Raw genomic sequence first — 14803 nt, forward strand, 5'->3', positions numbered from 1 at the left:
GATGCCAGATTTTGGTGTAAATTACACAGAAACATGTCAGTTTGGGGCAGCCACACCCCCTCCTGACAAGCCACATTTTTTTGGGTAAAGTGGCGTAGCAAAGTGTACCTGCCAAAAAGTCGCAACATTTTTGCACAAGTAGGCCTTGCACCAAATTTTGTGATTGTCTAACAAACAAATGTACAGGTCACAGCACACACCAAACCTTATGTAAGCAGAGAGGATCGTCTTCCAAAACGGAGTGCAGGCTCCAATATGATCCTGGATCAATAATATCGCATAGCCAAAGAGAAGTGAAGCAGCACTCCAGGGAATTTACAAAAATATGAAAAACTTTATTGTGCCCAACAGACAACGTTTCACCCTGTAGCATGGGGTCTTTGTCAAGTCTTTGTCAAATTTTGTGTTTTTTATACACCAAAAAAGGCTTCATAGATCTCTCCCATAGTATGCAGTACTGCAGCTCAGTTCCATTCACTTCAGTGGAGCTGAGCTGCAAAACCCATGGACAGGAGTAGGGCTGTTTCTAGAACAAACCCCTTTAAAGAAGTTCCCGGCTTTAGACAATCCCTACTTCTTAGAGGGGTCCCTTGATAATAAGCATGCAGGAGGCACCAATAATTGACCGCAGTCTGCAGGGAAACCTTCCCATTAAATGAACTTGGCACCGGTGTGCATTACCTGGTGGTCAGATGTCGTCTCAGGAATGGCCATGACTACAGAATAGGGTACCTTACAGGCGCTTCTCTAGCATGACTATAGCTTAAGGACTTGCTATCTTAGTATATACCCGGGTCCAGGGTTCCTTACCTGGTGATCACCCCCTTCTCTGCTAGAATAAACGCAGCGCCAGGGTTCACAGTCCGGAGCAGCTTCTGGACGAGTCCCAGCGACGGGTGCCTTTGCTCTGAGGTTAGGCTTGTGAATATGATGTTGCTGACTATGCCTACAAGAGAAACAAGCATGATGCACTGCTGACCAGTAATGAGAGGTCAGGTCACGGATAAGGAGATACATACCTTGAGGACATTGCTCCAAGAACTTGGGGAAATAAAACCTTGAAACATAAAGAAAGAGATACCTTATTAGGATCTCATAGCCATGAGAGATCCAATAGTAGAATGGAGAACCCCGATATCAGATCTACCCAGGCCTACCTGTGCTCCATGCTGCAGCTCAGAGGATCCACACACATGCTCACAGCGCCAATAACGAAGGAGGACTTGACGAAAGGGTCTGTGTGAGTCTGCACGGCTTGTACTACGTCAATGACATCTGCGTATCTGAAACAATAGAGGACTGCAGGTGTGAAGGGTGACCATGGAGCGCCCGGCACACTGCATCACTTGCTAGATTCTGTGCCTGCAGAACGCGGGGTCTCGCCACGGGAAGCAAGAACAGAAATCAGGCGACAGTCATGGGAGACACCGTGATGCTTCACACACATGTACAATAGACACTATCCTCATCTAGTCAGTACACCAGCAGCACAGATTGCCCTCCTGCCGTAATAGTTTGTTACAATGTATCAGTGTGTCTATAACAAGGCTGCGGATTTTACCAAAAACTAAAATCTTGATTTTTTTTTATAAACACAGCTATTTTAACTTCAATCTTCTTGCATCATCTCTTCTTTACCTTTTACTCTGTTTTTCTGATTTTTGCTGACCCTGAGTAGCGTCAAAAATATAATATACCTGGACGCTGCCATTCGCTATCTCAAGTACATAATAGTGTCCTCCTGGAACAGGTCTGACTGGGTCAGTGGAACCTTTCAGTTTAAAAGTACCAATGTGATCAATGTGTGATGGGTGCGGGTCATACTCCAGTACAATATGACGGAGCCCTCCAGCTCCCTCACTGCAGTCCTGGGAACAGCACCTCACACATATGGCTTGGTTTGGTCCAAAACAAATTACCCAATGTGTTGAAGGGGTTTTCGGGGCATTTACTATTGATGACCTATCCTCTGGATGTGTCATGAATTGGTGGTGGTGGTCTGCCACTCTGGATCCCCACCAATTGGCTGATCCCCTGACCTGCCGTCAGTGCAGCTGAGCCAGACGTCTATATTGGTGGTCAGAGCCTCAAATGTAGTAGAAGGCTTCACTCACATGGATTTCAATGGGACTGCAGCAATATATTATACTTCCATCCTGGCCAAAAGTGGAAGGCTGACCTTGCTGCACTGACAGCGGGCCGCAAGATCAGCTGATCGGCAGGGATCCCAAGCAGCGGACCTTACCGATCAAGTCCTGATGATCTATCCTAAGGGTAGATCAGTACTGAAGTCCTGGAAAACCTGTTTAATGAAGGACTTACACAAGCTTTAATTACAATACACAGAAATCCAAAAGATGATCTGCCAGCATCCTACTTTCTGATGGTTTCCAATCATATTTATCAACACTACAAATGGAACAACTACATCGGCAAGGCGGCCACAGAGCATTTGTTTACAAGGATGTATGTGTGCCGACTGCAGTCATTATACAGCAGGAGCGTTCCAGTTCTCTGTGCACGCTGCCGTATAATCACCACATCCCTCTTGGTAATAGCAGCACATATGTTAATGTACACACCAGATGCTGGAAGTGCGGCCTTGTTAGGCTCCATCAACAATCATTAGTAATTCATGTCAACATAAATGAAGCAGATGTGGCTCATCGTAGAGCGGGAGATATTGTACCCAGCGTGCCACAGGGACCAAAAACTGGGAGGACCAGCAGGGACTGCTGCAACTACGGTGGCTTTCATAGTGTGTGTAGTGTGCCGCGGGGTCATACCTACAAAGAACACCGCTGTGCGGCCATACTGCGGCATCTGACACAACTTTACAATGTTTCACAAAAGAAAATAAACCTAGCACACCATACTTGTTTCTGTACTGGTTGCATCTGTATGGAGTAGAGCAACAGGCTGCACCATTCCATATAGGAGGGGGCTTATACTGACATATGCCCAACCCACAGTGGCCAAGAGGGCGCTTTAGATAGATTTGATGTGTCAGGAGCCTCCCAGGTACAAACAGCTAAGAGACGCTGCAAAGTACAAGGTGAACCCCCTCACTACTGTGGGACAGACGGAAAACAAAAGAGCGCACAAACCATAAGGGAGGTCAAACGTAGTCAAACTACAGTCTATAGATGTACAAGGAATACATTGGAACACGGTTTTATATTAAACATAAATACGCCCAACGGATGGTTAAAGTGTGATGTAAATGGTTGCTTATATTGTCCAGCAGGCAGCAAGTGCAGAACGGCTTTCCATCACCACAATCAAGCACAAGGCGGTCCTTACCCCTCTAGCGCAGCGAGGACTCTCATCTTCCTCCTGGAATAGACAGCCTGGCGGGCACTACGGTTGCGTTGTGCCTCGAGGATGCTCGACAGGAACCTCTGGAATTGGGCTTTGCTGAACTCTTCAGTGCCGTCCGTGGGCTGACGGTATACCATCCACCTGGAAGGAAATAGTCAGCTAGTAGGGTCTATAAATTATGCTGCATGTCCAATAGAAAGACACAGACAGAGCTTTCATAGTATCAGCACCTCCTATATATACTGGGGGGGATAGCTACACAGTAAATTAATTTTTTAAAATCCCCGGGGGTGACTCTGCTGCTTTGCAGTTCCTTTGGTATTCTTACCTGGTACCTCATGTCTTATGCTGCAGTCACACCTAAAGCTGCAAGCAGCGACCTGCAGCATCCCGGTCCGTGCGGCATATTCTGTGAGATGTAAATACCCGTTGCGCAGGGGCAGACAGACGTATTGTGCAGGCAGCTTAGGGTGTGATGGAGGTACAAGGGCCATCATCAGTTTAAAAAAAATAGATTAAAAAAAATCCTTGGATTGTGCGAAATGAACATAATTGTTCAGTGTGAACACGGCCGATGGTCCAACGATAATTCAGGCTCTTATCATTCATTTTATGCTGTTCTGTAGTTCACAAGTCGTTACATGTAAAAAGCAATCATTCCCATTCGCCGGCACCATCACCAGAAATACCAACGATCACGTGAACAAGAGAATGACGAAAACCAGGTGACCGTTACATCCAAGTACTACATTGTGTCCATTTACTCCACACACCACCAGAGCAGCCCCCGTATGATCACCCACCTTCCGTACTCCTTCTGGAAGGACACCAGGAAATCACACAGATCATTGCAATGACTTCCGGGCAGCCCGGTGATGATGTTTATTGTCACCTACAGGATGAAACAGGTACATTAGGCACTTCACTCAGGAACACATCCTCAAGACATATCAGAAGACAGAACTTGATAGTCAACCAGACAATCCGCTCCGTGATCACCAAGACAGAAGTGGCTGCAGCTCTCCATGTCCGTTTCCTACTGAGGCTCACGCCGTCATCCCATTCTAGTCTATAACATATGGGTAACATGAGCAGATGAGGCCCCTGTGTCCTTGTGATCAGTAGCGGTCTCAGCTCCTACATCCCACTTTCTTATGGTACGCCTGTATGACACATTGCATGCTAGTAAGTATAGCTTCAGAAGGTACAGTATAGGGTCCTAATCCTCCATCACAAAGATAGAAAGTTATCCCCTTCCATAAGATGAGGGATAACTTTCTGATCAGCAGGGACTCGACCACTGGGACCCCTATGATCCTGAGAATGGGGGTCCTAAAGGTCTCCAGATCTATGGAAGCAATGGAAATGACTGTGCACTTACCTCTGCCGTCTCCAGGGCTCCCATTAAGATGCATGAAGCAGCAGCGCGCACGACTGCCACCCCGGTCATACAGAGCCCTTTGGGACCGCTGCTCATGGAATCAGTGGGGTCTCAGCGGTCGGAACCCAACAATAAGAAAGCCCTCTCCTGATCCTAGGGACAGAGAACAATCTTCCATCCTAGTATAGCCCCCTTAACCCCACGTGCCCGTTTGGCTGTAACAACAGTAGTTTTTCATTTCGGCTTTTTGTACCAATAAAGGTTTTTTATTATTAGTTTGCACAAAGTCGGGTTTTATAGGAGATCCTGCATTTTGGGTTTTCTCCGCTCTGTTAGGGGGTAGACATAAAGGACTGTAATTTATTATATTTTGCAAATATAGGAAATAGCAAATCTCAACTTTTTTTCTCTGCTCACGTTTCACACTGAATATCCCACTAAATTATTTGCTCCAGTTAAACAGTCATCAGGATACTTGATACGCTTACGTTATTTGCTCTTCCGCAATGTGCAGTCACATGTACTTTACACCAAACAATCACTTTTTTTAAGTGATTGTATTCCAGTTTTTATTTTAACAATAGACGATTCACTAACATCTTTACTTCACACTGATAATGCATTTGCATCCTCCCATATACATTAGGTTCTGCATCACTATGACACAGCGGGATAGGGCGACACTCAGTGTGCCCCAACAGACAGCCCTCGGTCCCCTCTAAGCTCCCGGGGTTGACTGCGCAGGTGGGAACCCAACTGAGGCGCCGCACTCCCCGATTCCTGCTGCTAGAACGGGAGGTCGGCTGTCATTAGACAGATGCAGCAGTCATGTGAATGGTGGACTCATGCCGCTGCTGCAGGACTGGCAGAGAGCTGGAGAGCCAACGGGTAAGTAATGGTTCTCTTTTTATATCTTTTGCTATTCTCAGCCAAGCTTTATGAAAATTCTGGATAATCTCTTGCCGCACTGACAGTCATTAAGGGATTAAGAAGACAGTTTTAAAAATAAGATTCTACATTACTTCTTATAACCAGGAAATTTAGCCTTTCCCAAATTCCCGAGGCCAAGCAGTAATCACCTTGTCGCTTTGTACTTGGCTCCCAGTAATGGTGTCGGCGTGTTGGAGCAGCGCTGGCAGATGTATTCTTGGGACAGGTTCTCGGCTCACGCTGCTGACGGCCAAGTGCTGGAAGAAGCTGAGGGCACAAAGTGGAAATATTACCAGGGAACTCCATACAAATGGTCAAACAGAATCTAACGTGAGGATCTACAGCGAACGCAGGAGCTAAAAGAAAACCCCTCTGTGCGTATCTAAACAAACACACTGGCGGAACTATAGGGGGTGCAGGGGATGCGGTTGCACCCGGGCGCAGGAGCCTTAGGGGGCCCATAAGGCCTCTTCTCCATATAGGGAGCCCAGTACTATGGATAAAGCATTATAGTTGGGGGCCCTGTTACAGGTTTTGCATTGGGGCCCAGAAGCTTTAAGTTACGCCTCTGGCCCAACATAAAACAGTGATTGCATAAAACATCCAGCAACTGCAAACTTCGCCTCAATGATCGACTATTTTAACACCAACCAGATTTTTACAGATGAGGGTTCATTACAACTACATCCTCTGTGACTGTCTAGACTAGCATACAACTGTAACAAACCCTCAGCTCTACGACATAGAGTATGCTTAAATCTACAAGTACTACCGTAGAGGTGGATTTTGCTGTAGACTTTTAAAATCCACAGTGCCAAACCTGCTGCGTACCAGCAGGACCTTGTAACCCTCCATTCACTAGCATGGTACTGGATGTAGGTTACAAAGCCTCAGTGCGGACACCAAATGTTTGCCACAAATCCATTATGCCTGAACATACCCTAAAGGCCCAATGTCCACGGGCGGATCTGAATTGTGGAATGTCCCGAGCGGATGATGCGCAGTTCAAGCCGCCCACAGGGAAACATGGGCATCGGCAACCGAATTAAAGCATGCGGTTTTGCTTTGTGGACCTTTGGGTGCGGAAATCAAATTGCAGCATGCTCCATTTTAGTGCAGTTCTCGATCCGCGGTCGCGGATTCTGCGGGGAAGCAGGAGTTTGGAAAGAAAGAAAATCTACTGCACATGTACACATCCACAGTACAGAAAAAAGATGACCCGGACGGGTAAAGCCGGGTCCTGCGCCGTGGGCAGGGTTGGATTCCACTGAGGACTCCCACATGCGGAATCTGACCCACCCATGGACCTGAACCCTAAGGGTGCCTTCACAGTGGCGTGAAAATCGCGAGTAATTTGTGTATTGCGAGATGCACAAATATGAAACCCATTCTTTTGAATGCATTCATTCACATTAGCGATGTTTTCCTGCACGGCACAGCGATGCTATGCACTAAACACATCACAGCATGTCCTATCTTTCTGCGAGATCGCTCATTGTTTTCAATGGGGCTAGCGGCAGCAGCAGCGCCGGCCCCAATTGAAAGCAATAGGAGAACTCAGCGATCCTCTGCAGCGGCCGTGACAGCTGCAGCGGGGATTACCTTCTGATCTGCAGTGATGTGAGGCTGCTTTCATGTGAAAACGCCTCGCATCCATGAGGCTTTCTTATGGTGGCAACTGCGGTATCGCCTTCACTAGTGTGAGGAAACCCTTGGGCCTGTGCTGCTGTTCACTGACAGCAAGCATAAATCTTGATAAGCAATTAAACAACAAAGAATATTTGTAAGATTCTTTCATAGCATAATAATTAGTAATTAGCCCAACCAAGGCAGATACAACCTCCCCTCCCCTGCTGATACTCTCTATACGCATTAAGCATGATATCACAGAGATGAACACATACAATCGGGATCCAGACAAACGTCACCATGTGTCCCCAGGTATTACTTAGGACGGATCTGGTAAGATAACAGTAGTTATTACACAGCTGGTTTATAACTTACCTTTCCAGGCCAGGGAGGTTGGCAGGTATCGTCTTCCGGTGGCCCCATCTTTCGGTGCTTGAATAGGACACGGTCTCATATAGATTCTGCATGTTCAAGTAACTGGGAAGAAAACAGAAAACGTCTGATCAGACTCTGAACCTACATTATAAAGAGTGCAGCCAGAGACTAGAAAACAACCCAGTGACCCGTAATGGGTGATGACGTGTTAGTTCATACGCTCATATGCACAGCCCTTTGTGTCTATCAGTTATGTTCTACTGTCCCATTATCCTAACTCTACAGAGCTGTGCTTGATGCCAGTTACTAAGGTTCAACATCACTGGTCTTGGGTCTCATCCTCCGTCAACATGAAGCTTAATCGCTTCCCAACATCCACTATACAGGACCGGTGACCATTGGGTGTCGGAGTGTGGAGCGGGCTCCCTACAGCCTCACGCAGTGCCTGGCATTAGGGATAAAGCTGATCCTAGCAGTTCAACTATTTAGATGCCACCGACACTACGGGGAGGGGCTTTTAAATATCACCCCCCACCACCATCACCACCCCGAGATCACAGAATACGATTCACTCACCATGGCAGCCTGGGGAATAGTAATGGCATCCAGGCCGGCCATGGATTTCTTTGTATTAGGCCCTGAATGTGGCAGAGCTTAAAGGGGTTATCCCGCGGCAGCAAGTGGGTCTATACACTTCTGTATGGCCATATTAATGCACTTTGTAATGTACATTGTGCATTAATTATGAGCCATACAGAAGTTATAAGAAGTTTTTCACTTACCTGTTCCGTTGCTAGCGTCCTCGTTCCCATGGAGCCGACTAATTTTCGCCGTCTAATGGCCAAATTAGCCGCGCTTGCGCAGTCCGGGTCTTCTTCTGTTCTCAATGGGGCTCCGTGTAGCTCTGCCCCGTCACGTGCCGATTCCAGCCAATCAGGAGGCTGGAATCGGCAATGGACCGCACAGAAGAGCTGCGGTCCACGGAGGGAGAAGATCCCGGCGGCCATCTTCAGCAGGTAAGTAAGAAGTCACCGGAGCGCGGGGATTCAGGTAAGCGCTGTCCGGTGTTCTTTTTTAACCCCTGCATCGGGGTTGTCTCGCGGCGAACGGGGGGGGGGGCTGGAAAAAAAAAAACCCGTTTCGGCGCCGGACAACCCCTTTAATACGAATATATTAAATGTACAATATACTGCAAAGCTGAAGTATTGCAGTACCAGTACTAAATATATGTGATCAGACGGTCGATCGTTTCAAGGAGCACTTGAGATTAATAAAAGTTTTGCTTAATTATTAGTAAATAAAAAAATATATATTAAAATGTTTAAAATTCTCTTTCCCAGCCATCATATCAACATAAAATTAATTAAAAGTGATCAAAAAGTTATGTGTGCCCCAAAAGGATACCAACACGCTGTAAAAAACGAGTCTGCACAACTTCATCGATGGAAAAATGAAAAAAAGCTGTGAAGGTCAAGAAATGACAACGGCAAATATTTTTAAAAGGCAAATTGCTTTTTAGCTACTAAATAAATTGAAAAAGAGAAATTTGGTGCGGTTATAATTGTACTGATCCGCAGAACAGAAAGCACCATGAGCAACAAGCCCCTCTCAACACGGTGACACTATTCGGTTCCATGCCACCACTCAGAATTTTTCAGATGTTTTCCAATACATAATATGGTACGTTAATGTGAAACATACAACTCACCCCGCAAGCAAAACACACACCCTAATGTAGCCATGTCGTTGCAGAAATAAAAGTTACACATTATTGTTGAAAAAGATGAAAAAAGAAAAAGGGCTGCGGAGGAAAAAGGTTACAGGGATTGTGCCAAGATGCAGAGACCCTCCCAGAATATAGGGTCCTCGCAGTCAGGGGAGAGCCGCAAACAGCTACATGTTACCAGCAACGGCTGCAACAGTGAGTCGGCAGAAGGTCCGCTAGAACAGGAGGCGCTGCTCGTTCTTGGTAATAGAGGGAAGTCCTGAGCCGGGGACCCCGATCTATGACATTCATATGTTCTGATAAGGTCTGTGGCAGAACACACTTAATCTGTTTATAAATCCGCATTATACAAGCTACCTATCTGAACAAGGGGCAATGGCCAACAGTTGTTCGCTCAGCACAATATCTCTAAGATACCAAGCAACACAAATAAACAAGAAGCCTATCCTCCTCCAGAACCCGTCAGCAGGTATCATAACAGAGCTGTGCCATCTAGTGGACACAATGGGAATAACAAGTTTAGATCTGCTAGTCAACCAACCACTTGTCTACAATGCAGGGTACTTGTCGAGAGCCTAAGAATTACACAGATTCTTTGCTTCCCATCAAATAATAAACCTCTGCCTGCCCAAAGCTCGAGAGCTGTAGAAATCCATATTCAGTGAGCTCCCCCTAGTGGTAAGCCGGGCCAGTATGTTACGTGGTGGTGTCATTACTGGTGATGCTCACTGCAAGATGTCCTCCACTGTATGGAGCAAATACAATATATAGCTGGAAATCGAGTACATTAATTCATGCAAGTCTATTAATATCTTCTAGTTCAGAGGGGCTTGTATTGAAATTGGGTTTTTTCTCCCTACATGAGGCCCACTTGGGAGGGGTGTAACATTACGAGGTGTTTCAGGGCGGACGGGCGCAGTAATATTATGCTCTATAACTCTGATCTGAGCGGTCGCGGCCGCTGCATGAAGTGTATAATGGAGTGACTCGTAGCGCTTCTGCGTCTGTCACTTACATTTTCCTTTGCTCTTCAGAGAGCTGGTGCTCCTGCGCTAACTGTAGGGTTACTCCAGATCTCTCCGTCTGCCCCTGCCAGGTCTTCAACACCTACAAGAAATAAAGTCATCAGCGCTGAGAAGGAACGAGATATTAAAGGGGTTGTACAAGTAAGGGATTCTTATCACCAATTCATAAGGCAGGTGATAACAGTCTGACTGGTGGGGGTCTCACCGCCAAAACCCCCACTGATCCCAAGAACAGGAACCTGTGTCCCCTCTGCTCGTCACTGTGTGCTTGCTGCATACACCTACAGTGACACCAAATTGAATGGAGCAGCAGTCGCACATGTGCAGAGTCACTCCAGTCATTTAAATGGGGCTCATGGAAAAGGCCGAGTACAAGCATTTGGCAATGTCCCAGAGTCCCATCGAACAAGAATGGCACGGCACCGCGGATGCGAGACTACAGCTCCATTTAATCTCCTCCTCCCTGAGGGTGGTGCAGGGAGATCAAGGTGAAGGAGGGTATACGCAGGACCCCTGTTCGCAGAGATCATACTTCTCACCTGTCCTATGGATGGATGATTAAAGTCCACTCTGGGACAACTTGTTGGTATGAAGCTGAGAGGGGACCGTTATATGATCACTATCGCTATCCTGCATGACTTCCGGCTCACTGATTGCAGGATAGAGATGTCAAGATTGGAAGCATTCGAACAGATTGTCATGGATATACCAGGGCTCTGTCTGTGTATACAGCCGGGACCACTGAGCAACACTGGGGCCAAGGAAGTGTGCACCAATAATTCACAGGAAAGCTGCGAGCCGATTGGCTACCACGTATTACTGTTCCACTTTTCCTTTGCCCCAGTTTTAAGAAGCTCCACCCAATGTCTGCTCTACACAATATACTGCAAAGGTAAAGTTTAATGACCCTTCTCTGCAAGAAAGTTGTAGAGCTTCCCCAGCAGCTTACTGCTAATGGAAGAATACAAGTGAATGTCAGATTAATGTCTGATGGGCAGACATCATCCAGGTGCCTGCGCCAAATGTAAACCTGCAGACAGCCAAGTAATGGAGCGCTCCTATGCATCACCTGCGAGTAGAAACCCCGGTAGCTTTTAGACTTGGGGAAAAGTGCGAATGCAAGGAAGTTGCCGGAAGTGTTGAAATGCAGCGGCAAGTGGGGGAGGAGCGAACTTTTGTAGTCGATGAAAAGAACAGCGGTGGTACTGCTGGAGTCCTGCGGGAGGAAAATAAAGTGTGTTAGACACGGAGGAGACATACGTCAATTACCAAAGGACTTCTGGCAGTCTGCAGTGACTGATACAAAGCAGCCGGCCCTGTCCAGCCACAATGAGGGAATCATGGGAGACTTTATCCGGATATAAAGTGGGAAGCCGAAACCTGCGGATCTCATAAAGTAGCAACTTCCTGCCAATGACTAAAGAGAATACTTTGTACAGGACCCAACTAGGGGGACGGCCACCTAATACTAACCAACAGACCTGACAGAATAACAGGGGTGCAGGTTGGGGGCACCTGGGAAATAGTGACCATCATATAATACATTTCCACTATTTCGAAAGGGAGTTTTATAGGGGAGCTACAAAAATACTCAACTTTAGGAAGGCCAAGTTCGATCAGCTTAGTGATGCCCTAAACCATATTGACTGGGACAATGTCCTCAAAAATAAGAGTACAGACAATAAATGGGAAACGTTTAAACATCCTAAATTACTCACTGTGAGCGTAATACCTTACAGGAATAAAATACTGAGTGATAGGAGAAAACCAATGGGGCTTAATAAAGATGTAACGGGGGCAATAAACAGTAGAAGAAAGCGTTTAAACTATTAAACCAAGAAGGCAGCAAAGAAACACTAACAACCTGTAAGGAAAAAAATACGTAAAAAGGAAATAAAAGCAGCAAAGATGGAGACGGAGAGACTTTTTGATTGAGAGTAAGACTAACAGTAAACTGTTGTTCTGAGTACATAAATAGTAAAAAGATTAATGAAAGTGTTGGCCCTTTAATATATAATGTAGGAGAAATTGTAGACGGCGATGAGAAGAAAACAAGTCTATTAAATAGCTTTTGCTCCAGTGTGTTCACAGAGAGAAATGAAATGTCAGATGAGATGCAGAGTGATAAAGTAAACTCTCCACTAAATGTCACCAGTTTAACCCAGGAAGAAATGCAGAGAGGTCTTAAAAAAGATTAAAAGGTAAGTTAAGGAGGTAAGTGCTAGACTGGACCGGGGAGTCACTGGATCTTGTATATCTGGACTTTTCCAGTGTGTTCGATACTGAGCCGCATAAAAGGTTGGTATATTAGATGAGAATGCTTGGTCTGGGCGAGAACGTGTGGAAGTGGGTAAGTAACTGGTCAGTGATAGAAAGCAGAGGGGGGTTATGAATGGTACATACTCTGATTGTGTCACCGTTACTAGAGGGGTACTACAGGGGGCAGTACTGGGTCCTATTCTTTTTATATTTTTAATATATTTAATGAGCTGGTAAAAGGATTACACAGTAAAAATATCAATATTTTCAGAGGACACAAAATTATATAAACACCAATAGAGGGTGCAAGGAGATCGCAAATGGATCTGGATAACTTGGGGGCAGAAAATGAGGTATACATTGATAAATGTAAGGTTCTGCACATGGGCAGAGGCAATAGATGTCACCATTACACACTAAATGGGAAACGACTGGGAATCACTGACATGGAGAAGGACTTGGGGGGGTTTAGTTAACTGTAAGCTTAACTGGAGCAACCAGTGTCAGGCAGCTGCTGCCAAGGCAAATAGGATCATGGGGGCATCAGAAGAAATCTAGAGGCACATGATGAGAACATTGTACTTCCTCTTTACAAGTCACCAGTCAGATCAAACATGGAATATTGTAGACAGTTGTGGGTAGTGGTACTCAAAAAGGACATATCAGAGCTTGAGCGGGTACAAAGGTGGGCAACTAAAGTAAGAAATGGAATCGGCGGACTACAATACCCAGAGAGGTCATCAAAATTAGGACTATTAGGTTTAGAAAAAAAGACAGCTGAGGAGCGACCTAATAACTACGTACAAATATATCAGGGGACAATACAGAGATCTCTCCCATCATCTATTATATCCATGACTGTGACTAACAAGGGGGCGCTCTTTACGTCTAGAGGAAAGAAGGTTTCTACACCAACATAGAGAGGGGTTCTTTACTGTAAGAGCAGTGAGACTATGGAACTCTCTGCCTGAGGACGTGGTGATGGGGTACTCGATAAAAGAGTACAAGAGGGGTCTGGACACCTTTCTTGGCTGATACAATATTACATATTATATCACTAATTACTTTAGAAGGGTCGGTGATCCGGGGATTATTCCAATTGTCAGATTGGAGTTGGAAAGGATTTTTCCCCCTTAAATGAGGAGAATTGGCTTCTACCTCATTGTGTTTTTTTTGCCTTTCTTTGGATGAACATGGAGGGGCAATAGACTAAACTGTATAGACTTAAAGGGGTTGTCCCGCGGTAGCAAGTGGGTCTATACACTTCTGTATGGCCATATTAATGCACTTTGTAATATACATCGTGCATTAAATATGAGCCATACAGAAGTTATTCACTTACCTGCTCCGTTGCTAGCGTCCCCGTTGCCATGGTTCCGTCTAACTTCGGTGTCTTCTTGCTTTTTTAGACGCGCTTGCGCTGTGCGGTCTTCTTCCTGGTGAATGGGGCCGCTCGTGCCGGAGAGCTGGTCCTCGTAGCTCCGCCCCGTCACGTGTGCCGATTCCAGCCAATCAGGAGGCTGGAATCGGCAATGGACCGCACAGAGCCCACAGTGCACCATGGGAAAGGACCCGTGGTGCATCGTGGGTGAAGATCCCGGCGGCCATCTTGGTGAAGGAAGAAGTAGGAAGAAGGAAGACGTCGCAGAGCGGGGATTCGGGTAAGTAATATGTTTTTGGTTTTTTTTAACACATCCATTGGGTTTGTCCTGCACCGAACGGGGGGCCTATGGAAAAAAAAAACCCGTTTCGGCGCGAAACAACCCTTTTAAGTATTTTTTCAGCCATGGATACTATGTTAAAGGGTTTCAGTACAATTATAGTAATACATGTAAGATGTGCACTAAAGACGCCGTCCCGTCCCTGATTAGAGCTTTCCTTTATGTGAATTCTCCCCGTGATCCCGGAATGCAGCATAATATCACATGACAAGTTTTCTTTGGCTCAGTATCGGTGTGAATTCACATTAGATGGGAAGATTCAGCGATCCGAGTGACTTCCAACAAGGCCGGGTCATCAGTGCTGGACTAGCTGGGATGTCCCTGCCGAACCTGTGGGGTTTTCTCATGTAACAATGTTGAGCAGTGGTCCCCAACCACTGGCTCAGGGGCCATATGTAACTCCTGACCCCTTGCTGTGTGGCCCGCCATGTGTGTC

At 46.1% G+C, this 14803-nt stretch overlaps 1 protein-coding gene across 1 annotated transcript in view; it reads right to left on the reverse strand.

The window, feature by feature from the left end:
• DNAAF9 (dynein axonemal assembly factor 9) overlaps positions 1–14803 on the reverse strand; it is an 81735-nt gene that overhangs the window by 14802 nt on the left and 52130 nt on the right. The window contains exons 22-30 of the mRNA XM_066572919.1: positions 11457–11603; positions 10378–10469; positions 7637–7738; positions 5782–5899; positions 4125–4213; positions 3304–3462; positions 1158–1283; positions 1020–1057; positions 811–946 (exon numbers count right to left, since the gene is read on the reverse strand). Coding sequence (XP_066429016.1) covers positions 811–946; positions 1020–1057; positions 1158–1283; positions 3304–3462; positions 4125–4213; positions 5782–5899; positions 7637–7738; positions 10378–10469; positions 11457–11603 — 1007 coding nt within the window. The remainder of the gene's footprint in view (positions 1–810; positions 947–1019; positions 1058–1157; positions 1284–3303; positions 3463–4124; positions 4214–5781; positions 5900–7636; positions 7739–10377; positions 10470–11456; positions 11604–14803) is intronic.

The sequence above is a fragment of the Eleutherodactylus coqui genome, chromosome 7 (genome assembly GCF_035609145.1).
Source record: "Eleutherodactylus coqui strain aEleCoq1 chromosome 7, aEleCoq1.hap1, whole genome shotgun sequence".
NCBI lineage: Eukaryota > Metazoa > Chordata > Amphibia > Anura > Eleutherodactylidae > Eleutherodactylus > Eleutherodactylus coqui.